We start from the raw sequence: 23,769 nt of genomic DNA on the forward strand, positions 1-23,769 counted from the left end.
CCCCCCCACCGCAGCCCCGGCCCCGACGGAGAGCTGCGGGCAGAGCTCACACGCCTTTCTTTGGCCTCTTGGCTTGGGCGCTACTCGGCGGCCCCCATCTCCGACGACGACACCGACGCCGACACGCACACACGCGCACCCACCTCCCCCCCCCCCACCCCGCGGCACCCCGGGAGCGCACACAATCCGAGCTCCGGGCCCCAGCCGGCCCCCGCCGGCGCGCACTGCACGGGCCGGAGAGCCATCCGCCCATGGGCCTTCGGGGGGCGCCGGGAGGGAAGGGAAGGTCCGCGCTGAGCTGCGCCGGCCACAGACGCCCCGCGCTGCCTGGGAATCGGGCGCGGGTCAGGCTTGGCCAGGCTGCTCCTCCCGGCAGGACAGTGTCTGGCGGCGGCCCCGCCCCAGGGAGAGGGCGCAGGGTGAGCCGAGTCCGCCTCGGGGCCTCGCTGGGACCGTGGGCGCCGCGCGCCGGCCCGAGCCCGAGCCCGAGCCCGAGCCCGAGCCCTCGGCGCATCTGCACGGGCGCGGAGCCTGTCTTGCAGACCGCGGGCCCGCCGCCCGCCCCCGCGCAGCGGGTGCTCACCACTGGCCGTGCCGGGACGACGACGAGCGCCGCTGGGGAAGCCGTCTGGTGGCCGCCGCCACCGGTGCATGGGTGGTTCAGTGGTAGAATTCTCGCCTGCCACGCGGGAGGCCCGGGTTCGATTCCCGGCCCATGCAGCGCGCCGCCCCCTTTTGGCCGCGCGCGCCCGGCTTCCTCGCGCACGCGCTCAAGCCACAGGGCCTGAGCCTGAACCAGCTGTGCTCACGCCGGGGGCCCTGCCCTCCTGCCCCGCCCCGCTTCCCCCTGCCGACTTGTCTGTTCTGGTCTCTCGCCCGTGGCCGCCAGCCCTGGCCGCCACGCTCCACCCGGCTGCCCGCCCCCTGCCGCCCGACGTGGCCCAGGTCCCTTGCCCGGCCCCACGTTGTCCTTGCCCTTTTTCTCTCCATGACCCTGACCCGGACGGCGCTTCGCTCACCCACGTCACTTCAAGCAATGCTTCCAAGCACCGCCCGCGCCCGCCCGGGCACAGCCCACCTGCATGCTTTTCACATTCCCTCCCTCAATGGCTCATTCTACCCACACTCCCCAAACCCTCCTCTCTTTGCACGTCGACCGACCACCAACCATCTTGCCACCCCTCCTCTGGAGGGGCCCTCAGCCACTCCTTGGAGCGCGCCAGGGAGCCCCGTTTCACGGCCCGACATCCTCCCGTTGGCAGCCCCGGGATGCTCTCTATGGCCACCTGGCCGCGGTCTCCTTCAAACACGGGCCACTCCCCACTGCTAAAGTCACCGCGAGCACCAGGTCCATGCAGCCTAGCCAGCACCGGCGCCAGCACACCCAGCCTCGAGGGACAGCGCCACCGCCACGGCTGTCACCAGCACGTCGGGTCCACGAACGGCGGCGCACCAGCATGGGCATCACGGCCAAGGGCACGGAGGTCACCTCCCCCCCTCGCCCGGCCTCCACGACCCCCGCAGCACTTGGTCCACCACCAACCCCCAGGACCACCATCCCCACACCAGCACCAGCACCAGCACCAGCACCAGGACTACCACCACCATGCCAGAAGCAGTTGTACCAGCAGCAGCAGCAGCAGCACAGCAGCAGCAGCGGGACGTGCCCACCGCCAGCAGGCCAGCGTAGGCATGATCGCCAACAGACTGAAGTCCTCCGCGGTCACCGCCACCACCGAGGCCACCATCAGCACACCGGCACGGGTAGCATGGCCCACGGCCCTGAAGTCCTCCACCCTCCCTCACCACCACCCCACCAGCACCGAGTCGCCACCAAGCCCCAGGACCACCAGCACACCACCACCGCGATAGCAGCAGCAGCAGGACCGAGGCCAGCGCACGGGCAAGGGCATCGCCGGCGGCGGCACCGAAGGCCTTCCCGGACCCCCGACCCCCATCGCTCACCGAGTCCACCGTTACACCGGGGCCCCGGGGGACGCCGTCACCAACAGCGCCAAAGTTCGCCACCACCATCACCGGCGGCGGCGGAGGCAGCGGCGGCAGCAGCAGCAACACGAGTACCAGCGCCGCTGGCCCCTCCACCCCCACCAGCCCCTCTTGCCCGAACGACCCCACCCCTGTCACCCGCCTCCCCGTGCCCTCCTTTCCCAGTCCTCATTTGTCGATGATCGTGCGTTGCGTCTGTCCCTTTGGCCTCCCTGAATCTCAAGCCCAGGACGACACCTGACACCTGAGACGTGGCTGGTGGTCCCCATGACGATGACGGGGAATGGTCATCTCCGGGGCGGTGGAATTCCTCACCCCGTGGGAACAGCTCCGACACCCGGTCCCTCCCTCCCTCCCTCTCTCTCTCTCTTTGCCTCGCCCGGCCGCCGCGCAGCTGCCTGCTTGCCACCCCCGCCCCCGCACCCTGCTCGCTCTCGCTCGCTCGCTCGCTCGCTCACCCGCTCTCGTCTGCCCGGCCACCCTGCAGCGCAGCCCAGCGCAGCCCAGCGGCCTCCCGGCACCTCTCCCGCCGCCGTCCACCGCCACCACGGGGTCTCCCAGCCCTCTGGCACCGGGACCCACTCCCCACCGCCACCCACCCCCACGTGCCACGTGCCGCTCCTTCCAGCCTCCAGGCTCAAACCCTCCATCTACCACCGACCCCTTGGACCCCACACCCACGTCCTACACTCAAGGCCGGCAGTCCCGGTCTCCCACAGGCTCCTCAGGCACACGCCCAGCGTGTCCCGTCCCCTACCTCACAGCTCGCCCGCCCGCACAGGTGCACAGGTGCAGGAGAGGCGCCGGGCAGGGTGCCCTGCCGCACCCGAGCCCCCGCAGACACCCTGCCTCAGTGGCCAGCCCCACTCTCGGCCAGTGCCCGCCGGCGCCACACGTCCCGGGCCCTCACTCCACGCACACACCCGGTACTCCTTCTCCCACTGCCCGGCTCGGTCCGCTCCTGGCCCTCCCCCTCTTTCCGGGACGCTTTGCGCCTTGCTGCCCCTGACCCCCGTGGGAGGCGACGCGCCGGGGAGAACACCCTCGTCCCGCGCTATCCCCCACCGTCGCGGACTCCCCGCACCCCCACCCCCACCCATACAGCCAGAGGGAGAGGCGAGGGCGCTGAGGGAACTGCCCGTGCTGACGGGAAGCACCCCGGAGGGCCCACGGGCGCTCCTCTTCCACCGCCGCCCGACCGTGGCCAATCCAGCCAGCGAGCCGCGGAAGGCTCACGCAGAGCGCGGGCCGGCCCTCTGCGCCTCCGACGGAGACAGACGGTCTCTGGACACACAGCAAAGCCTTGGAGGGGCCGGCGTGCAAGCGTTGGCAGGAAGGAGGCCGGGCGCTGCGGTTCACCTGCAGGAGCAGCGGCGCCAGGAGACCCGCACCCGGGCGGAGACAGGGCTGCAGGCTCTCCTGCCTAGGTGGGTCGCTAAGGCGCCAAGGGGAACGCCTTCCGAGCGGCATCCAGCTGGGGCGCCGGCCAGTGGGGCTGGGGCCGGGCCGGGCCGGGGGCTGTGGGTGGAGGAAGCTGTGTCGGGGAACACGCTGCCCCTCTGCCCCAGGATTCGGGGGTAGCGTCGTGCAGTTGGACTGACCCGGGCCTCCAAGGGCACCCCGTCTGTCCCCCGGGGCCTCCGCCCCCTCCCACCTGCCCGGCCCGCGGGTTAGCCCCACTGGCCTCCTGCATCTATCTCCCTGCTCTCTGGCCTCCACTGCCTGGTGGTCCGGCCACCGGGACACGCCCACAACCGCTTTCCAACCACCGCCTGCCCGGGCGGGGGCGGCGGGGGCCGGCGCTCTGCTCCCATCCCCGCCCAAGCCCAAGACCACCACCCACGGGCGCCGCCATCGCTGGCGGTTGCCGGGCGACGGCCGAGAGAAGGCACCGGTGGCTCCAGCAAGTGACCCCCGACTCAGAGAGAGACAGTTGGCTCACCCTCCCCACACCCGGCCCCCTCTGCCTCGGCCCGCCGCCCCCCCATGCCCCCAGCGCGGGCCGCCGCCAAGTAGCAAACCTCACCAAGGAGCCAGCGGGGGGCCGGGGGTGGGGGCGCTGCGAGCCGCCACGAACCTTTCTCCCGGCGGCAGGGGTGCTGCGGGAGAGTCCAAGCACCCACGGAGGCCCGAGGCGCCCGGCCTGTCGGTGGCCCTCGGCTGGGGGTCGGAACGGCGTCCCGGACTGTCGGGCCTGGGGCGGAGCGAGACGGGGAGCCAGGCGAGCGTCCGGGGGAGGCGGCCGCGAGACGGCCGAGACCTCCAGTCGTCCCACCTGCCGGCCAGCCAGCCAGCGAGGCCAAAAGGCTTGGGCCGGCCCGACGGAGCCCGCCAGGCAAGCCAGGCCTTGGGCTCGACGGGGCGGGTGGCCTCGTGCGCCCGCGCAGCCTCGGTCAGCTCGGGGCCAGGGAGAACGCACGAGCGAGCTTCGGCTAAAAGGGGTGTGCGGCGGCGGTCTTGCGAGAGGAAGAAGAAAGGCTTCCCTGACCGGGAATCGAACCCGGGCCGCGGCGGTGAGACGCGCCGAATCCTAACCACTAGACCACCAGGGAGCGTCAGGCTGCGCGGCCTGGCCCGTGCGCCCTGGACCCGGCGCCTCCCTCCCTACCGCCCACTCGCCTCTGCTTGGCCTCCAGGGCCCCCGCCGGGCCACGCGCAGGCCGCCCGCCGGCCCCGCCGAGCCACCTGGCCGGACCGCCCGCCCGCCGCGCCCGTCAAAACGCTGCGCGCCTCCTCCTCCTCCTCCTCTCTCTCTCTCTCTCTCTCTCTCTCTCTCACACACACACACACACACACGCACTCAGCGTCGCGCCCCGGCTCCCGGCTCCATCGGGCCTGAGCACCGGGGCCCTGGAGCCGCGCAAAAACGTTGGCCAGCTGCGTTGGCCGGGAATCGAACCCGGGTCAACTGCTTGGAAGGCAGCTATGCTCACCACTATAACCACCAACGCTGCACAGCCCGGGCCGCCCCCGGACGCCGGCCCAGGCTCCGCACCAGCGCCTCCTCGCCCTCTCGCCACCGCCTCCGCCGCCTGCCGCAGCCCTGCCCCGACGTGCCGGCCGGCCGCAGCTCTGCGCCGTCGCGGGCGCCACCAGCGGCCGCCCGGCGCCCCACCCGCGCCACCCCCACGCAGCCCTGGCTGCTCCGCAGGCACGACCGCCCGCCGCCTCCGCCGCCCGCCTCTGGGGGGCGCTCTCGCCGCCCTGCGGCTCCCGGGCCCTCGGCTGCCCGCCGGGGAGCCCCGCCCCTTGCCCCCTGCCCCCGGCGCGCGCTTCCCTTCCCTTCCCTTCCCTCCCGCCACCCGCGCCCCGCCCCGCCCCGCCCCGCCCGCCCACAGTCGGCCCGGCCCCCACGGCCACCTCCACGGGCAGCCCGGCAGCCGGGCAGCTGTCCGTCGCGTGAGCGAGGAGCCCGTGGCGGCCAGCCTCCCGTCAGGAGGTCCCGGCTGGGCTGGGCCGAGCCCGCACGCGCCAGGGCGCCAGGGCGCCAGGGCCGACGAGGAAGGGCAGGGGGTGCGGGGGGTCGGGTCGACGGCGGGCAGGACGGGCCCCCGCGGTCGCCCCGCGCCTCTGGCCGCACGGGGCCGGGCGGAGGCACGAGGGAGGAGAAGGAGGACAAGGAGGAGAAGGAGGAGAAGGAGGGCCCTGGGGGCCGGCGTACGTTTGGGCAGCGCGGCGGCGGCGCCCGCGACCAAAAGAGGGCGTGTCTCGCCTCCCCGTCGGGGAATCGAACCCCGGTCTCCCGCGTGACAGGCGGGGATACTCACCACTATACTAACGAGGACGGCGGCGGCGGCCGCCCGGGCGCCCGACCCCTCTCCGCCCGCCCGCCCGCCCCCGGCCTGCCTGCCTGCCCACGCCCACCCGGGCCCTCGACGTCCCGCGCGCCCTCCTGCCAGGCGCCCGCCACGTGCCCCGGGCCACGGCCCACCCGGCCCGACCCCCCGGCCGCCGCGTCAGCGCGCACAGCAGTCCCCCGGCCCGACTCGGAGCGTCGCGCCCCCGGACCCCCGCCGCCCCCCCCCCGCCCAGCCGCGCGGGGATGGCGGCGGGAGAAGACGCCCGACACGGCAAGCAGGGCTGCGCGAGCGAGCCGGAGGCCCCGCGCCGGGGATGGGCCGCGGCGGGCGGCGGGGGCGGCGGGGGCGGCGGGGGGCCGGACGCCGGCAGCAGGGTGCGCGCCCCGGGAAGGGGGAGGGGGCGGCGGCGAGGACCGCGGCGAGGGCGGCGGCGCCAGCAGAGTCAGTCGGCGGGCCGTTGGCCTCGTCGACCGGGACGCGAGTCCCGTCCGTCCGTCCGTCCGTCCGTCCGTCGCGCACCCACACGGCCGCCAGCCAGCTCCGGGGTCGGCGCCGGGTCGCAGCCAGGCGAGCGGCGGCGCGCCCAGGCCCGCCGTCAGGATGGCCGAGCGGTCTAAGGCGCTGCGTTCAGGTCGCAGTCTCCCCTGGAGGCGTGGGTTCGAATCCCACTCCTGACACGCCCACCTTTTGGCCCGCCCAACGCGGGCTCTCCGCACCCGGGCCTGGACGACGCCCTGTCTGTCCCGCCTTACACGCGCTAGCGGGCTGCGGGCTGCGGGCTGCGGGCTGCGGGCTGGCTGCGCCCTGGCACACGTGGCCCGGGACCCACGCAGCTGCAGCGCCTCGGCCCTCCGGCCACAGGCTTGGCGCCCCCGCGCCCTCCCTCCCCCGCCACCTCCCGCCCTCGCCTCTCCCTCCTCCTCATCCCACGGCGGCCGCGGGCCTCGGCAACTCGGCAAGTCGGCGGCACGGCTCTCCGGGGGCTCCGTTTGCCCTCTTCCTTCCCGCCGCCGCCCCCTGCAGGCCAGCCGCGGGCCGAAATGCCGGCAGCCCCGCGCGGGCCGGGCCACGCTCCCACTGAGGGGCGCGCCTCGCTCGCCTCCTCGCTCTCCCAGCCCCGCCCTACACCTCCCCCCGCCCGCCCGCGGGAGCGCGGGGTCCCCACGGCCTGTCCTTTCCGCCGGCCCCCATTCATTCCGTGGTCTCCACCCCCTCCGTCCCCGGGGCGCCCACGAGGCGTGGCCACCCGGAGGCCTCACCACGGCCACACGCCCGCCAGGCGGGCAGCCGAGCCCTCCGCGCGCCAGCCAGAGACGGGACCCCCGCCCCGTTCGCTGGGCCTGGCCCGGGGGGGCGGGGTGGGGTCCACCCCGCCGTGGTGGCTCCGGGGAGCCCTGAGCGCAAGGCAGCCCTGCCTCCCCGGGCCCCCTCCGCGCCGGAAGCCGCTGCGGGGCCGGGGCTCCAGGACGCCAGCGCGCTCCCTCACCGCGCCGCCCGCCAGCCAGCCAGCCGGCGGCCGCTCCGCCCAAGCGCACCTGCCGGCCTCACCCCCACCGCAGCCCAGCCGGCCCCGACGGAGAGCTGCGGGCAGAGCTCACACGCCTTTCTTTGGCCTCTTGGCTTGGGCGCTACTCGGCGGCCCCCATCTCCGACGACGACACCGACGCCGACACGCACACACGCGCACCCCCCCCCCCCCCCCCCCCGCGGCACCCCGGGAGCGCACACAATCCGAGCTCCGGGCCCCAGCCGGCCCCCGCCGGCGCGCACTGCACGGGCCGGAGAGCCATCCGCCCATGGGCCTTCGGGGGGCGCCGGGAGGGAAGGGAAGGTCCGCGCTGAGCTGCGCCGGCCACAGACGCCCCGCGCTGCCTGGGAATCGGGCGCGGGTCAGGCTTGGCCAGGCTGCTCCTCCCGGCAGGACAGTGTCTGGCGGCGGCCCCGCCCCAGGGAGAGGGCGCAGGGTGAGCCGAGTCCGCCTCGGGGCCTCGCTGGGACCGTGGGCGCCGCGCGCCGGCCCGAGCCCGAGCCCGAGCCCGAGCCCGAGCCCTCGGCGCATCTGCACGGGCGCGGAGCCTGTCTTGCAGACCGCGGGCCCGCCGCCCGCCCCCGCGCAGCGGGTGCTCACCACTGGCCGTGCCGGGACGACGACGAGCGCCGCTGGGGAAGCCGTCTGGTGGCCGCCGCCACCGGTGCATGGGTGGTTCAGTGGTAGAATTCTCGCCTGCCACGCGGGAGGCCCGGGTTCGATTCCCGGCCCATGCAGCGCGCCGCCCCCTTTTGGCCGCGCGCGCCCGGCTTCCTCGCGCACGCGCTCAAGCCACAGGGCCTGAGCCTGAACCAGCTGTGCTCACGCCGGGGGCCCTGCCCTCCTGCCCCGCCCCGCTTCCCCCTGCCGACTTGTCTGTTCTGGTCTCTCGCCCGTGGCCGCCAGCCCTGGCCGCCACGCTCCACCCGGCTGCCCGCCCCCTGCCGCCCGACGTGGCCCAGGTCCCTTGCCCGGCCCCACGTTGTCCTTGCCCTTTTTCTCTCCATGACCCTGACCCGGACGGCGCTTCGCTCACCCACGTCACTTCAAGCAATGCTTCCAAGCACCGCCCGCGCCCGCCCGGGCACAGCCCACCTGCATGCTTTTCACATTCCCTCCCTCAATGGCTCATTCTACCCACACTCCCCAAACCCTCCTCTCTTTGCACGTCGACCGACCACCAACCATCTTGCCACCCCTCCTCTGGAGGGGCCCTCAGCCACTCCTTGGAGCGCGCCAGGGAGCCCCGTTTCACGGCCCGACATCCTCCCGTTGGCAGCCCCGGGATGCTCTCTATGGCCACCTGGCCGCGGTCTCCTTCAAACACGGGCCACTCCCCACTGCTAAAGTCACCGCGAGCACCAGGTCCATGCAGCCTAGCCAGCACCGGCGCCAGCACACCCAGCCTCGAGGGACAGCGCCACCGCCACGGCTGTCACCAGCACGTCGGGTCCACGAACGGCGGCGCACCAGCATGGGCATCACGGCCAAGGGCACGGAGGTCACCTCCCCCCCTCGCCCGGCCTCCACGACCCCCGCAGCACTTGGTCCACCACCAACCCCCAGGACCACCATCCCCACACCAGCACCAGCACCAGCACCAGCACCAGGACTACCACCACCATGCCAGAAGCAGTTGTACCAGCAGCAGCAGCAGCAGCAGCAGCAGCAGCAGCGGGACGTGCCCACCGCCAGCAGGCCAGCGTAGGCATGATCGCCAACAGACTGAAGTCCTCCGCGGTCACCGCCACCACCGAGGCCACCATCAGCACACCGGCACGGGTAGCATGGCCCACGGCCCTGAAGTCCTCCACCCTCCCTCACCCCACCCACCACCAGCACCGAGTCGCCACCAAGCCCCAGGACCACCAGCACACCACCACCGCGATAGCAGCAGCAGCAGGACCGAGGCCAGCGCACGGGCAAGGGCATCGCCGGCGGCGGCACCGAAGGCCTTCCCGGACCCCCCCCCCATCGCTCACCGAGTCCACCGTTACAACCGGGGCCCCGGGGACGCCGTCACCAACAGCGCCAAAGTTCGCCACCACCATCACCGGCGGCGGCGGAGGCAGCGGCGGCAGCAGCAGCAACACGAGTACCAGCGCCGCTGGCCCCTCCACCCCCACCAGCCCCTCTTGCCCGAACGACCCCACCCCTGTCACCCGCCTCCCCGTGCCCTCCTTTCCCAGTCCTCATTTGTCGATGATCGTGCGTTGCGTCTGTCCCTTTGGCCTCCCTGAATCTCAAGCCCAGGACGACACCTGACACCTGAGACGTGGCTGGTGGTCCCCATGACGATGACGGGGAATGGTCATCTCCGGGGCGGTGGAATTCCTCACCCCGTGGGAACAGCTCCGACACCCGGTCCCTCCCTCCCTCCCTCTCTCTCTCTCTTTGCCTCGCCCGGCCGCCGCGCAGCTGCCTGCTTGCCACCCCCGCCCCCTGCACCTCGCTCGCTCGCTCGCCGCTCTCTCTCTCACCCTCTCTCGTCTCCGGCCACCCTGCTCTCACCCCGCCCGCGCAGCCACGCCAGCCCAGCGCCTCCCGCCCTCTCCCCCGCGTCCCCTCCCGCCACCCACGGGGTCTCCCCCCTCTGGCACCGGACCCACTCCCCACCGCCCCCCCCCCCTGCCACGTGCCGCTCCTTCCAGCCTCCAGGCTCAAACCCTCCATCTACCACCGACCCCTTGGACCCCACACCCACGTCCTACACTCAAGGCCGGCAGTCCCGGTCTCCCACAGGCTCCTCAGGCACACGCCCAGCGTGTCCCGTCCCCTACCTCACAGCTCGCCCGCCCGCACAGGTGCACAGGTGCAGGAGAGGCGCCGGGCAGGGTGCCCTGCCGCACCCGAGCCCCCGCAGACCCTGCCTCAGTGGCCAGCCCCACTCTCGGCCAGTGCCCGCCGGCCACACGTCCCGGGCCCTCACTCCACGCACACACCCGGTACTACTCCTTCTCCCACTGCCCGGCTCGGTCCGCTCCTGGCCCTCCCCTCTTTCCGGGACGCTTTGCGCCTGTGCCCTGACCCCCGTGGGAGGCGACGCGCCGGGGAGAACACCCTCGTCCCGCGCTATCCCCCACCGTCGCGGACTCCCCGCACCCCCACCCCCACCCATACAGCCAGAGGGAGAGGCGAGGGCGCTGAGGGAACTGCCCGTGCTGACGGGAAGCACCCGGAGGCCCACGGGCGCTCCTCTCCACCGCCGCCCGACCGTGGCCCAATCCAGCCAGCGAGCCGCGGAAGGCTCACGCAGAGCGCGGGCCGGCCTCTGCGCCTCCGACGGAGACAGACGGTCTCTGGACACACAGCAAAGCCTTGGAGGGCCGGCGTGCAAGCGTTGGCAGGAAGGAGGCCGGGCGCTGCGGTTCACCTGCAGGAGCAGCGGCGCCAGGAGACCCGCACCCGGCGGAGACAGGGCTGCAGGCTCTCCTGCCTAGGTGGGCGCTAAGGCGCCAAGGGGAACGCCTTCCGAGCGGCATCCAGCTGGGGCGCCGGCCACGTGGGGCTGGGGCCGGGGGGGCCGGGGCGTGGGGTGGAGGAAGCTGTGTCGGGGAACACGCCTGCCCCTCTGCCCCAGGATTCGGGGTAGCGGTCGTGCAGTTGGACTGACCCGGGGCCTCCAAGGGCACCCCGTCTGTCCCCCGGGTGCCTCCGCCCCCTCCCACCTGCCCGGCCCGCGGGTTAGCCCCACTGGCCTCCTGCATCTATCTCCCTGCTCTCTGGCCTCCACTGCCTGGTGGTCCGGCCACCGGGACACGCCCACAACCGCTTTCCAACCACCGCCTGCCCGGGCGGGGGCGGCGGGGGCCGGCGCTCTGCTCCCATCCCCGCCCAAGCCCAAGACCACCACCCACGTGCGCCGCCATCGCTGGCGGTTGCCGGGCCGACGGCCGAGAGAAGGCACCGGGGGCTCCAGCAAGTGACCCCCGACTCAGAGAGAGACAGGTGGCTCACCCTCCCCACACCCGGCCCCCTCTGCCTCGGCCCGCCGCCCCCACATGCCCCCAGCGCGGCCGCCGCCAAGTAGCACCTCACCAAGGAGCCAGCGGGGGGCCGGGGGTGGGGGCGCTGCGAGCCGCCACGACCTTTCTCCCCGGCGGCAGGGGTGCTGCGGGAGAGTCCAAGCACCCACGGAGGCCCGAGGCGCCCGGCCTGTCGGTGGCCTCGGCTGGGGTCGGACGGCGTCCCGGACTGTCGGGCCTGGGGCGGAGCGAGACGGGGAGCCAGGCGAGCGTCCGGGGGAGGCGGCCGCGAGACGCCGAGACCTCCAGTCGGCCCACCTGCCGGCCAGCCAGCCAGCGAGGCCAAAAGGCTTGGGCCGGCCCGACGGAGCCCGCCAGGCAAGCCAGCCTTGGGCTCGACGGGGCGGGTGGCCTCGTGCGCACGCGCAGCCTCGGTCAGCTCGGGGCCAGGGAGACGCACGAGCGAGCTTCGGCTAAAAGGGGTGTGCGGCGGCGGTCTTGCGAGAGGAAGAAGAAAGGCTTCCCTGACCGGGAATCGAACCCGGGCCGCGGCGGTGAGAGCGCCGAATCCTAACCACTAGACCACCAGGGAGCGTCAGGCTGCGCGCCTGGCCCGTGCGCCCTGGACCCGGCGCCTCCCTCCCTACCGCCCACTCGCCTCTGCTTGGCCTCCAGGGCCCCCGCCGGGCCACGCGCAGCCGCCCGCCGGCCCCGCCGAGCCACCTGGCCGGACCGCCCGCCCGCCGCGCCGTCAAAACGCTGCGCGCCTCCTCCTCCTCCTCCTCTCTCTCTCTCTCTCTCTCTCTCTCACACACACACACACACACGCACTCAGCGTCGCGCCCGGCTCCCGGCTCCCATCGGGCCTGAGCACCGGGGCCCTGGAGCCGCGCAAAACGTTGGCCAGCTGCGTTGGCCGGGAATCGAACCCGGGTCAACTGCTTGGAAGGCAGCTATGCTCACCACTATACCACCAACGCTGCACAGCCCGGGCCGCCCCCGGACGCCGGCCCAGGCTCCGCACCAGCGCCTCCTCGCCCTCTCGCCACCGCCTCCGCCGCCTGCCGCAGCCCTGCCCCGACGTGCCGGCCGGCCGCAGCTCTGCGCCGTCGCGGCGCCACCAGCGGCCGCCCGGCGCCCCACCGCGCCACCCCCACGCAGCCCTGGCTGCTCCGCAGGCACGACCGCCCGCCGCCTCCGCCGCCCGCCTCTGGGGGGCGCTCTCGCCGCCCTGCGGCTCCCGGGCCCTCGGCTGCCCGCCGGGGAGCCCCCCCCTTGCCCGCCCCCTGCCCCCGGCGCGCGCTTCCCTTCCCTTCCCTTCCCTCCCGCCACCCGCGCCCCGCCCCGCCCCGCCCCGCCCCGCCCGCACAGTCGGCCCGGCCCCCACGGCCACCTCCACGGGCAGCCCGGCAGCCGGGCAGCTGTCCGTCGCGTGAGCGAGGAGCCCGTGGCGGCCAGCCTCCCGTCAGGAGGTCCCGGCTGGGCTGGGCCGAGCCCGCACGCGCCAGGGCGCCAGGGCGCCAGGGCCGACGAGGAAGGGCAGGGGGTGCGGGGGGTCGGGTCGACGGCGGGCAGGACGGGCCCCCGCGGTCGCCCCGCGCCTCTGGCCGCACGGGGCCGGGCGGAGGCACGAGGGAGGAGAAGCAGGACAAGGAGGAGAAGAGGAGGAGACAGGAGGGCCCTGGGGCCGGCGTACGTTTGGGCAGCGCGGCGGCGGCGCCCGCGACCAAAAGAGGGCGTGTCTCGCCTCCCCGTCGGGAATCGAACCCCGGTCTCCCGCGTGACAGGCGGGGATACTCACCACTATACTAACGAGGACGGCGGCGGCGGCCGCCCGGGCGCCCGACCCCTCTCCGCCCGCCCGCCCGCCCCGGCCTGCCTGCCTGCCCACCCCCCCGGGCCCTCGACGTCCCCGCGCCCTCCTGCCAGGCGCCCGCCACTGCCCCGCCACGGCCCACCCGGCCCACCCCCCCCCCCCGCGCCGCGCTCACAGTCCCCCCCGCCCGACTCGGAGCGTCGCGCCCCCCGCCCCCCCCCCCCCCCCCCCCCGCCGGGGATGGCGGCGGGAGAAGACGCCCGACACGGCAAGCAGGGCTGCGCGAGCGAGCCGGAGGCCCCGCGCCGGGGATGGGCCGCGGCGGGCGGCGGGGGCGGCGGGGCGGCGGGGGCCGGACGCCGCAGCAGGGTGCGCGCCCCGGGAAGGGGGAGGGGGGGCGGCGAGGACCGCGGCGAGGGCGGCGGCGCCAGCAGAGTCAGTCGGCGGGCCGTTGGCCTCGTCGACCGGGACGCGAGTCCCGTCCGTCCGTCCGTCCGTCCGTCCGTCGCGCACACCCACGGCCGCCAGCCAGCTCCGGGGTCGGCGCCGGGTCGCAGCCCGAGCGGCGGCGCGCCCAGGCCCGCCGTCAGGATGGCCGAGCGGTCTAAGGCGCTGCGTTCAGGTCGCAGTCTCCCCTGGAGGCGTGGGTTCGAATCCCACTCCTGACACGCCCACCTTTTGGCCCGCCCAACGCGGGCTCTCCGCACCCGGGCCTGGACGACGCCCTGTCTGTCCCGCCTTACACGCCGCTGCGGGCTGCGGGCTGCGGGCTGCGGGCTGCGGGCTGGCGGCGCCCTGGCACACGTGGCCCGGGACCCACGCAGCTGCAGCGCCTCGGCCCTCCCGGCCACAGGCTTGGCGCCCCCGCGCCCTCCCTCCCCCGCCACCTCCCGCGCCTCTCCCTCCTCCTCATCCCACGGCGGCCGCGGGCCTCGGCAACTCGGCAAGTCGGCGGCACGGCTCTCCGGGGGCTCCGTTTGCCCTCTTCCTTCCCGCCGCCCCCTGCAGGCCAGCCGCGGGCCGAAATGCCGGCAGCCCCGCGCGGGCCGGGCCACGCTCCCACTGAGGGGCGCGCCTCGCTCGCCTCCTCGCTCTCCCAGCCCCGCCCTACACCTCCCCCCGCCCGCCCGCCGGGAGCGCGGGGTCCCCACGGCCTGTCCTTTCCGCCGGCCCCCATTCATTCCGTGGTCTCCACCCCCCTCCGTCCCCGGGGCGCCCACGAGGCGTGGCCACCCGGAGGCCTCACCACGGCCACACGCCCGCCAGGCGGGCAGCCGAGCCCTCCGCGCGCCAGCCAGAGACGGGACCCCCGCCCCGTTCGCTGGGCCTGGCCCGGGGGGCGGGGTGGGGTCCACCCCGCCGTGGTGGCTCCGGGGAGCCCTGAGCGCAAGGCAGCCCTGCCTCCCCGGGCCCCCTCCGCGCCGGAAGCCGCTGCGGGGCCGGGGCTCCAGGACGCCAGCCAGCGCGCTCCCTCACCGCGCCGCCCGCCAGCCAGCCAGCCGGCGGCCGCTCCGCCCAAGCGCACCTGCCGGCCTCACCCCCACCGCAGCCCAGCCGGCCCCGACGGAGAGCTGCGGGCAGAGCTCACACGCCTTTCTTTGGCCTCTTGGCTTGGGCGCTACTCGGCGGCCCCCATCTCCGACGACGACACCGACGCCGACACGCACACACGCGCACCCACCTCCCCCCCCCCCACCCCGCGGCACCCCGGGAGCGCACACAATCCGAGCTCCGGGCCCCAGCCGGCCCCCGCCGGCGCGCACTGCACGGGCGGAGAGCCATCCGCCCATGGGCCTTCGGGGGGGCGCCGGGAGGGAAGGGAAGGTCCGCGCTGAGCTGCGCCGGCCACAGACGCCCCGCGCTGCCTGGGAATCGGGCGCGGGTCAGGCTTGGCCAGGCTGCTCCTCCCGGCAGGACAGTGTCTGGCGGCGGCCCCGCCCAGGGAGAGGGCGCAGGGTGAGCCGAGTCCGCCTCGGGGCCTCGCTGGGACCGTGGGCGCGCGCGCCGGCCCGAGCCCGAGCCCGACCCTCGGCGCATCTGCGGGCGCCGAGGGCCCGGGAGCCGCAGGGCGGCGAGAGCGCCCCCAGAGGCGGCGGCGGAGGCGGCCTGCGGAGCAGCCAGGCTGCGTGGGGGTGGCGCGGGTGGGCCCGGCGGCCGCTGGTGGCGCCCGCGACGGCGCAGAGCTGCGGCCGGCCGGCCTACCGGTCAGTCGCTTCATGCTCGGGGCGGTGGCGAGAGGCGAGGCGCTGGTGCGGAGCCTGGGCCGGCGTCCGGGCGGCCCGGGCTGTGCACGTTGGTGGTATAGTGGTGAGCATAGCTGCCTTCCAAGCAGTTGACCCGGTTCGATTCCCGGCCAACGCAGCTGGCCAACGTTTTGCGCGGCTCCAGGGCCCCGGTGCTCAGGCCCGATGGAGCCGGGAGCCGGGCGCGACGCTGAGTGCGTGTGTGTGTGTTGTGTGTGTGTGTGAGAGAGAGAGAGAGAGGAGGAGGAGGAGAGGCGCGCAGCGTTTTGACGGCGCGGCGGGCGGGCGGTCCGGCCAGGTGGCTCGGCGGGGCCGGCGGGCGGCTGCGCGTGGCCCGGCGGGGCCCTGGAGGCCAAGCAGAGGCGAGTGGGCGGTAGGGAGGGAGGCGCCGGGTCCAGGGCGCACGGGCCAGGCGCGCAGCCTGACGCTCCCTGGTGGTCTAGTGGTTAGGATTCGGCGCTCTCACCGCCGCGGCCCGGGTTCGATTCCCGGTCAGGGAAGCCTTTCTTCTTCCTCTCGCAAGCCGCCGCCGCACACCCCTTTTAGCCGAAGCTCGCTCGTGCGTCTCCCTGGCCCCGAGCTGACCGAGCTGCGCGTGCGCACGAGGCCACCCGCCCCGTCGAGCCCAAGGCTGGCTTGCCTGGCGGGCTCCGTCGGGCCGGCCCAAGCCTTTTGGCCTCGCTGGCTGGCTGGCCGGCAGGTGGGCCGACTGGAGGTCTCGGCGTCTCGCGGCCGCCTCCCCCGGACGCTCGCCTGGCTCCCCGTCTCGCTCCGCCCCAGGCCCGACAGTCCGGGACGCCGTCCGACCCCCCGAGGCCACCGACAGGCCGGGCGCCTCGGGCCTCCGTGGGTGCTTGGACTCTCCCGCAGCACCCCTGCCGCCGGGAGAAAGGTCGTGGCGGCTCGCAGCGCCCCCACCCCCGGCCCCCCGCTGGCTCCTTGGTGAGGTGCTACTTGGCGGCGGCCGCGCTGGGGGCATGTGGGGGCGGCGGGCCGAGGCAGAGGGGGCCGGGTGTGGGGAGGGTGAGCCACCTGTCTCTCTCTGAGTCGGGGGTCACTTGCTGGAGCCCCCGGTGCCTTCTCTCGGCCGTCGGCCCGGCAACCGCCAGCGATGGCGGCGCACGTGGTGGTGGTCTTGGGCTTGGGCGGGGATGGGAGCAGAGCGCCGGCCCCCGCCGCCCCCGCCCGGGCAGGCGGTGGTTGGAAAGCGGTTGTGGGCGTGTCCCGGTGGCCGGACCACCAGGCAGTGGAGGCCAGAGAGCAGGGAGATAGATGCAGGAGGCCAGTGGGGCTAACCCGCGGGCCGGGCAGGTGGGAGGGGCGGAGGCACCCGGGGGACAGACGGGTGCCCTTGGAGGCCCCGGGTCAGTCCAACTGCACGACCGCTACCCCGAATCCTGGGGCAGAGGGGCAGGCGTGTTCCCCGACACAGCTTCCTCCACCCCACGCCCCCGGCCCGGCCCCGGCCCCAGCCCCACGTGGCCGGCGCCCCAGCTGGATGCCGCTCGGAAGGCGTTCCCCTTGGCGCCTTAGCGCCCACCTAGGCAGGAGAGCCTGCAGCCCTGTCTCCGCCCGGGTGCGGGTCTCCTGGCGCCGCTGCTCCTGCAGGTGAACCGCAGCGCCCGGCCTCCTTCCTGCCAACGCTTGCACGCCGGCCCTCAAGGCTTTGCTGTGTGTCCAGAGACCGTCTGTCTCCGTCGAGGCGCAGAGGCCGGCCCGCGCTCTGCGTGAGCCTTCCGCGGCTCGCTGGCTGGATTGGGCCACGGTCGGGCGGGCGGCTGGAGAGGAGCGGCCCGTGTGGCCTCCGGGTGCTTCCCGTCAGCACGGGCATTCCCTCAGCGCCCCTCGCCTCTCCCTTGGCTGTATGGGTGGGGGTGGGGGTGCGGGGAGTCCGCGACTGTGTGGGGGATTAGCGCGGGACGAGGGTGTTCTCCCCCGCGCGTCGCCTCCCACGTGGGGTCAGGGCACAGGCGCAAAGCGTCCCGGAAAGAGGGGAGGCCAGGAGCGGACGAGCGGGCAGTGGGAGAAGGAAGTACCGGGTGTGTGCGTGGAGTGAGGGCCCGGGACGTGTGGCGCCGGCGGGCACTGGCCAGAGTGGGGCTGGCCACTGAGGCAGGGTGTCTGCGGGGGCTCGGGTGCGGCAGGGCACCCTGCCCGGCGCCTCTCCTGCACCTGTGCACCTGTGGGCGGGCGGGCGAAGCTGTGAGGTAGGGGACGGGACACGCTGGGCGTGTGCCTGAGGAGCCTTGTGGGGAGACCGGGACTGCCGCCTTGAGTGTAGGACGGGGTGTGGGGTCCAAGGGGTCGGTGGTAGATGGAGGGTTTGAGCCTGGAGGCTGGAAGGAGCGGCACGTGGCACGTGGGGGTGGGTGGCGGTGGGGAGTGGGTCCCGGTGCCAGAGGCTGGGAGACCCCGTGGGCGGTGGACGGCGGCGGGAGAAGGTGCCGGGAGGCCGCTGGGCTGCGCTGGCTGCGCTGGGCTGCGCTGGGCTGCGCTGCAGGGGTGGCCGGGCAGACAGAAGCGGGTGTGAGCGAGCGAGCGAGCGAGCGAGCGCGCGAGGTGCAGGGGGCGGGGGTGGCAAGCAGGCAGCTGCGCGGCGGCCGGGCGAGGCAAAGAGAGAGAGAGAGGGAGGGAGGGAGGGACCGGTGTCGGAGCTGTTCCCACGGGGTGAATTCCACCGCCCCGGAGATGACCATTCCCCGTCATCGTCATGGGGACCACCAGCCACGTCTCAGGTGTCAGGTGTCGTCCTGGGCTTGAGATTCAGGGAGGCCAAAGGGACAGACGCAACGCACGATCATCGACAAATGAGGACTGGGAAAGGAGGGCACGGGGAGGCGGGTGACAGGGGTGGGGTCGTTCGGGCAAGAGGGGCTGGTGGGGGTGGAGGGGCCAGCGGCGCTGGTACTCGTGTTGCTGCTGCTGCCGCCGCTGCCTCCGCCGCCGCCGGTGATGGTGGTGGCGAACTTTGGCGCTGTTGGTGACGGCGTCCCCCGGGGCCCCGGTGTAACGGTGGACTCGGTGAGCGATGGGGGTCGGGGGTCCGGGAAGGCCTTCGGTGCCGCCGCCGGCGATGCCCTTGCCCGTGCGCTGGCCTCGGTCCTGCTGCTGCTGCTATCGCGGTGGTGGTGTGCTGGTGGTCCTGGGGCTTGGTGGCGACTCGGTGCTGGTGGGGTGGTGGTGAGGGAGGGTGGAGGACTCAGGGCCGTGGGCCATGCTACCCGTGCCGGTGTGCTGATGGTGGCCTCGGTGGTGGCGGTGACCGCGGAGGACTTCAGTCTGTTGGCGATCATGCCTACGCTGGCCTGCTGGCGGTGGGCACGTCCCGCTGCTGCTGCTGCTGCTGCTGCTGCTGCTGGTACAACTGCTTCTGGCATGGTGGTGGTAGTCCTGGTGCTGGTGCTGGTGCTGGTGCTGGTGCTGGTGTGGGGATGGTGGTCCTGGGGGTTGGTGGTGGACCAAGTGCTGCGGGGGTCGTGGAGGCCGGGCGAGGGGGGGAGGTGACCTCCGTGCCCTTGGCCGTGATGCCCATGCTGGTGCGCCGCCGTTCGTGGACCCGACGTGCTGGTGACAGCCGTGGCGGTGGCGCTGTCCCTCGAGGCTGGGTGTGCTGGCGCCGGTGCTGGCTAGGCTGCATGGACCTGGTGCTCGCGGTGACTTTAGCAGTGGGGAGTGGCCCGTGTTTGAAGGAGACCGCGGCCAGGTGGCCATAGAGAGCATCCCGGGGCTGCCAACGGGAGGATGTCGGGCCGTGAAACGGGGCTCCCTGGCGCGCTCCAAGGAGTGGCTGAGGGCCCCTCCAGAGGAGGGGGGTGGCAAGATGGTTGGTGGTCGGTCGACGTGCAAAGAGAGGAGGGTTTGGGGAGTGTGGGTAGAATGAGCCATTGAGGGAGGGAATGTGAAAAGCATGCAGGTGGGCTGTGCCCGGGCGGGCGCGGGCGGTGCTTGGAAGCATTGCTTGAAGTGACGTGGGTGAGCGAAGCGCCGTCCGGGTCAGGGTCATGGAGAGAAAAAGGGCAAGGACAACGTGGGGCCGGGCAAGGGACCTGGGCCACGTCGGGCGGCAGGGGGCGGGCAGCCGGGTGGAGCGTGGCGGCCAGGGCTGGCGGCCACGGGCGAGAGACCAGAAACAGACAAGTCGGCAGGGGGAAGCGGGGCGGGGCAGGAGGGCAGGGCCCCCGGCCTGAGCAACAGCTGGTTCAGGCTCAGGCCCTGTGGCTTGAGCGCGTGCGCGAGGAAGCCGGGCGCGCGCGGCCAAAAGGGGGCCGGCGCGCTGCATGGGCCGGGAATCGAACCCGGGCCTCCCGCGTGGCAGGCGAGAATTCTACCACTGAACCACCCATGCACCGGTGGCGGCGGCCACCAGACGGCTTCCCCAGCGGCGCTCGTCGTCGTCCCGGCACGGCCAGTGGTGAGCACCCGCTGCGCGGGGGCGGGCGGCGGGCCCCGCGGTCTGCAAGACAGGCTCCGCGCCCGTGCAGATGCGCCGAGGGCTCGGGCTCGGGCTCGGGCTCGGGCTCGGGCCGGCGCGCGGCGCCCACGGTCCCAGCGAGGCCCCGAGGCGGACTCGGCTCACCCTGCGCCCTCTCCCTGGGGCGGGGCCGCCGCCAGACACTGTCCTGCCGGGAGGAGCAGCCTGGCCAAGCCTGACCCGCGCCCGATTCCCAGGCAGCGCGGGGCGTCTGTGGCCGGCGCAGCTCAGCGCGGACCTTCCCTTCCCTCCCGGCGCCCCCCCGAAGGCCCATGGGCGGATGGCTCTCCGGCCCGTGCAGTGCGCGCCGGCGGGGGCCGGCTGGGGCCCGGAGCTCGGATTGTGTGCGCTCCCGGGGTGGCCGCGGGGTGGGGGGGGGGGTGTGGGTGCGCGTGTGTGCGTGTCGGCGTCGGTTGTCGTCGTCGGAGATGGGGGCCGCCGAGTAGCGCCCAAGCCAAGAGGCCAAAGAAAGGCGTGTGAGCTCTGCCGCAGCTCTCCGTCGGGGCCGGCTGGGCTGCGGTGGGGGTGAGGTCCGGCAGGTGCGCTTGGGCGGAGCGGCCGCCGGCTGGCTGGCTGGCGGGCGGCGCGGTGAGGGAGCGCGCTGGCGTCCTGGAGCCCCGGCCCCGCAGCGGCTTCCGGCGCGGAGGGGGCCCGGGGAGGCAGGGCTGCCTTGCGCTCAGGGCTCCCCGGAGCCACCACGGCGGGGTGGACCCCACCCCGCCCCCCCGGGCCAGGCCCAGCGAACGGGGCAGGGGTCCCGTCTCTGGCTGGCGCGCGGAGGGCTCGGCTGCCCGCCTGGCGGGCGTGTGGCCGTGGTGAGGCCTCCGGTGGCCACGCCTCGTGGGCGCCCCGGGGACGGAGGGGGTGGAGACCACGGAATGAATGGGGGCCGGCGGAAGGACAGGCCGTGGGGACCCCGCGCTCCCGGCGGGGCGGGCGGGGGGAGGTGTAGGGCGGGGCTGGGAGAGCGAGGAGGCGAGCGAGGCGCGCCCCTCAGTGGGAGCGTGGCCCGGCCCGCGCGGGGCTGCCGGCATTTCGGCCCGCGGCTGGCCTGCAGGGGGCGGCGGCGGGAAGGAAGAGGGCAAACGGAGCCCCCGGAGAGCCGTGCCGCCGACTTGCCGAGTTGCCGAGGCCCGCGGCCGCCGTGGGATGAGGAGGAGGGAGAGGCGCGGGAGGTGGCGGGGGAGGGAGGGCGCGGGGGGCGCCAAGCCTGTGGCCGGGAGGGCCGAGGCGCTGCAGCTGCGTGGGTCCCGGGCCACGTGTGCCAGGGCGCCGCCAGCCCGCAGCCCGCAGCCCGCAGCCCGCAGCGGCGTGTAAGGCGGGACAGACAGGGCGTCGTCCAGGCCCGGGTGCGGAGAGCCCGCGTTGGGCGGGCCAAAAGGTGGGCGTGTCAGGAGTGGGATTCGAACCCACGCCTCCAGGGGAGACTGCGACCTGAACGCAGCGCCTTAGACCGCTCGGCCATCCTGACGGCGGGCCTGGGCGCGCCGCCGCTCGCCTGGCTGGGACCCGGCGCCGACCCCGGAGCTGGCTGGCGGCCGTGTGGGTGCGCGACGGACGGACGGACGGACGGACGGACGGGACTCGCGTCCCGGTCGACGAGGCCAACGGCCCGCCGACTGACTCTGCTGGCGCCGCCGCCCTCGCCGCGGTCCTCGCCGCCGCCCCCTCCCCCTTCCCGGGGCGCGCACCCTGCTGCCGGCGTCCGGCCCCCCGCCGCCCCCGCCGCCCGCCGCGGCCCATCCCCGGCGCGGGGCCTCCGGCTCGCTCGCGCAGCCCTGCTTGCCGTGTCGGGCGTCTTCTCCCGCCGCCATCCCCGCGCGGCTGGGCGGGGGCGGGGGCGGCGGCGGGTCCGGGGGCGCGACGCTCCGAGTCGGGCCGGGGGACTGCTGTGCGCGCTGACGCGGCGGCCGGGGGGTCGGGCCGGGTGGGCCGTGGCCCGGGGCACGTGGCGGGCGCCTGGCAGGACGGGCGCGCGGGACGTCGAGGGCCCGGGTGGGCGTGGGCAGGCAGGCAGGCCGGCGGGCGGGCGGGCGGGCGGAGAGGGGTCGGGCGCCCGGGCGGCCGCCGCCGCCGTCCTCGTTAGTATAGTGGTGAGTATCCCCGCCTGTCACGCGGGAGACCGGGGTTCGATTCCCCGACGGGGAGGCGAGACACGCCCTCTTTTGGTCGCGGGCGCCGCCGCCGCGCTGCCCAAACGTACGCCGGCCCCCAGGGCCCTCCTTCTCCTCCTTCTCCTCCTTGTCCTCCTTCTCCTCCCTCGTGCCTCCGCCCGGCCCCGTGCGGCCAGAGGCGCGGGGCGACCGCGGGGGCCCGTCCTGCCCGCCGTCGACCCGACCCCCCGCACCCCCTGCCCTTCCTCGTCGGCCCTGGCGCCCTGGCGCCCTGGCGCGTGCGGGCTCGGCCCAGCCCAGCCGGGACCTCCTGACGGGAGGCTGGCCGCCACGGGCTCCTCGCTCACGCGACGGACAGCTGCCCGGCTGCCGGGCTGCCCGTGGAGGTGGCCGTGGGGGCCGGGCCGACTGTGCGGGCGGGGCGGGGCGGGGCGGGGCGGGGCGCGGGTGGCGGGAGGGAAGGGAAGGGAAGGGAAGCGCGCGCCGGGGGCAGGGGGCAAGGGGCGGGGCTCCCCGGCGGGCAGCCGAGGGCCCGGGAGCCGCAGGGCGGCGAGAGCGCCCCCCAGAGGCGGGCGGCGGAGGCGGCGGGCGGTCGTGCCTGCGGAGCAGCCAGGGCTGCGTGGGGGTGGCGCGGGTGGGGCGCCGGGCGGCCGCTGGTGGCGCCCGCGACGGCGCAGAGCTGCGGCCGGCCGGCACGTCGGGGCAGGGCTGCGGCAGGCGGCGGAGGCGGTGGCGAGAGGGCGAGGAGGCGCTGGTGCGGAGCCTGGGCCGGCGTCCGGGGGCGGCCCGGGCTGTGCAGCGTTGGTGGTATAGTGGTGAGCATAGCTGCCTTCCAAGCAGTTGACCCGGGTTCGATTCCCGGCCAACGCAGCTGGCCAACGTTTTGCGCGGCTCCAGGGCCCCGGTGCTCAGGCCCGATGGGAGCCGGGAGCCGGGCGCGACGCTGAGTGCGTGCGTGTGTGTGTGTGTGTGTGTGTGTGTGTGTGTGTGTGTGAGAGAGAGAGAGAGAGGAGGAGGAGGAGGCGCGCAGCGTTTTGACGGCGCGGCGGGCGGGCGGTCCGGCCAGGTGGCTCGGCGGGGCCGGCGGGCGGCTGCGCGTGGCCCGGCGGGGGCCCTGGAGGCCAAGCAGAGGCGAGTGGGCGGTAGGGAGGGAGGCGCCGGGTCCAGGGCGCACGGGCCAGGCGCGCAGCCTGACGCTCCCTGGTGGTCTAGTGGTTAGGATTCGGCGCTCTCACCGCCGCGGCCCGGGTTCGATTCCCGGTCAGGGAAGCCTTTCTTCTTCCTCTCGCAAGACCGCCGCCGCACACCCCTTTTAGCCCAAGCTCGCTCGTGCGTCTCCCTGGCCCCGAGCTGACCGAGGCTGCGCGTGCGCAGTTGGTTTATATTTGGAAGGCTATTTGGGGCTGCTGTGCACCTCCGCCAGGATATACTCCCCCTTTCTCTCACCCCTTATGCCAGTTTCCTGTGCGAGTGCTTCTCCAGCCAAATCACACACCGTCCTTTTGTGAAGTCTGCATTCCATTCAGATGTGTATTCTATTACCAGTATGTAACACGTCCATATACTAGGTTTGTCTTTCCCTCCCTTCCGTGTTCTGTCCTATCTTTGACGACCTTTTGGAAGGCTACTCCCTTTGGAAGAATGCTTTTTTTTCCGTATTTCACTCTACTTGTTATTTTTGTGGCCGTGCTGGCAGGAATCAAAAATTCCTGTTTTTTTAGGTGATCCTGCAGAACACTCCCCGACTGCTTAGGCATTTAGCCTCTTGTTGTGGGAATGTCCACTCTCATAGTAATACCTATCTATATTCTGAAATTAATGGGTT

The 23,769-nt window shown here is 74.4% G+C and overlaps 2 protein-coding genes and 14 non-coding genes across 16 annotated transcripts; 9 read left to right on the forward strand and 7 right to left on the reverse strand.

The window, feature by feature from the left end:
* Positions 1 to 649: 649 nt before the first annotated feature.
* TRNAG-GCC lies at positions 650 to 720 on the forward strand. Its single transcript has one exon. It is a non-coding gene; the product is annotated as a tRNA-Gly (tRNA).
* Positions 652 to 9,043, forward strand: LOC119877949 (collagen alpha-1(I) chain-like). Its single transcript, XM_038586455.1, has 10 exons — positions 652 to 945; positions 1,263 to 1,484; positions 1,570 to 1,764; positions 1,873 to 2,191; positions 2,495 to 3,434; positions 3,682 to 4,520; positions 4,966 to 5,234; positions 5,346 to 6,425; positions 6,569 to 7,999; positions 8,615 to 9,043. Exons 1-10 carry the CDS (start codon positions 652 to 654, stop codon positions 9,041 to 9,043), a joined length of 6,018 nt encoding a protein of 2,005 aa, XP_038442383.1.
* On the reverse strand, positions 4,886 to 4,958 carry TRNAG-UCC. Its single transcript has one exon. It is a non-coding gene; the product is annotated as a tRNA-Gly (tRNA).
* On the reverse strand, positions 5,720 to 5,791 carry TRNAD-GUC. Its single transcript has one exon. It is a non-coding gene; the product is annotated as a tRNA-Asp (tRNA).
* On the forward strand, positions 6,402 to 6,484 carry TRNAL-CAG. The gene has a single exon. It is a non-coding gene; the product is annotated as a tRNA-Leu (tRNA).
* TRNAG-GCC lies at positions 8,002 to 8,072 on the forward strand. Its single transcript has one exon. It is a non-coding gene; the product is annotated as a tRNA-Gly (tRNA).
* A 2,777-nt stretch (positions 9,044 to 11,820) lies between the features above and the next one.
* On the reverse strand, positions 11,821 to 11,892 carry TRNAE-CUC. The gene has a single exon. It is a non-coding gene; the product is annotated as a tRNA-Glu (tRNA).
* Positions 11,893 to 12,208: 316 nt separating this feature from the next.
* Positions 12,209 to 12,280, reverse strand: TRNAG-UCC. The gene has a single exon. It is a non-coding gene; the product is annotated as a tRNA-Gly (tRNA).
* Positions 12,281 to 13,701: 1,421 nt separating this feature from the next.
* On the forward strand, positions 13,702 to 13,784 carry TRNAL-CAG. The gene has a single exon. It is a non-coding gene; the product is annotated as a tRNA-Leu (tRNA).
* A 2,003-nt stretch (positions 13,785 to 15,787) lies between these two features.
* On the forward strand, positions 15,788 to 15,859 carry TRNAE-CUC. Its single transcript has one exon. It is a non-coding gene; the product is annotated as a tRNA-Glu (tRNA).
* Positions 15,860 to 19,564: 3,705 nt separating this feature from the next.
* Positions 19,565 to 22,767, reverse strand: LOC119877950 (basic proline-rich protein-like). The gene is made up of 5 exons (XM_038586456.1): positions 22,429 to 22,767; positions 21,522 to 22,352; positions 21,041 to 21,257; positions 20,576 to 20,881; positions 19,565 to 20,403 (listed from the first exon to the last, which is right to left on the reverse strand). The coding sequence occupies exons 1-5, from the start codon at positions 22,765 to 22,767 to the stop codon at positions 19,565 to 19,567; spliced, it is 2,532 nt and encodes an 843-aa protein (XP_038442384.1).
* Positions 19,634 to 19,704, reverse strand: TRNAG-GCC. The gene has a single exon. It is a non-coding gene; the product is annotated as a tRNA-Gly (tRNA).
* Positions 21,219 to 21,301, reverse strand: TRNAL-CAG. The gene has a single exon. It is a non-coding gene; the product is annotated as a tRNA-Leu (tRNA).
* TRNAD-GUC lies at positions 21,907 to 21,978 on the forward strand. Its single transcript has one exon. It is a non-coding gene; the product is annotated as a tRNA-Asp (tRNA).
* On the forward strand, positions 22,743 to 22,814 carry TRNAG-UCC. The gene has a single exon. It is a non-coding gene; the product is annotated as a tRNA-Gly (tRNA).
* Positions 22,815 to 23,141: 327 nt separating this feature from the next.
* TRNAE-CUC lies at positions 23,142 to 23,213 on the forward strand. The gene has a single exon. It is a non-coding gene; the product is annotated as a tRNA-Glu (tRNA).
* The last annotated feature ends 556 nt before the right edge of the window (positions 23,214 to 23,769 follow it).

The sequence above is a fragment of the Canis lupus genome, chromosome 38 (assembly GCF_011100685.1).
Source record: "Canis lupus familiaris isolate Mischka breed German Shepherd chromosome 38, alternate assembly UU_Cfam_GSD_1.0, whole genome shotgun sequence".
NCBI lineage: Eukaryota > Metazoa > Chordata > Mammalia > Carnivora > Canidae > Canis > Canis lupus.

Excerpts from the sequence above, each read along its gene's own strand:
- LOC119877949 (XM_038586455.1), top strand. The coding sequence starts at position 652 with ATGGGTGGTTCAGTGGTAGAATTCTCGCCTGCCACGCGGGAGGCCCGG. Across the intron at positions 1,485-1,569 it reads TCACGGCCAAGGGCACGGAG|CACCAGCACCAGCACCAGCA; the intron begins GTCACCTCCCCC and ends TCCCCACACCAG. Across the intron at positions 2,192-2,494 it reads GTCCTCATTTGTCGATGATC|CGCAGCCCAGCGCAGCCCAG; the intron begins GTGCGTTGCGTC and ends GCCACCCTGCAG.
- LOC119877950 (XM_038586456.1), bottom strand. The coding sequence starts at position 22,767 with ATGCTCACCACTATACCACCAACGCTGCACAGCCCGGGCCGCCCCCGG. Across the intron at positions 22,353-22,428 it reads CCCCTTGCCCCCTGCCCCCG|TCGGCCCGGCCCCCACGGCC; the intron begins GCGCGCGCTTCC and ends CCGCCCGCACAG. Across the intron at positions 21,258-21,521 it reads GGCCGGACGCCGGCAGCAGG|TCTCCCCTGGAGGCGTGGGT; the intron begins GTGCGCGCCCCG and ends TTCAGGTCGCAG.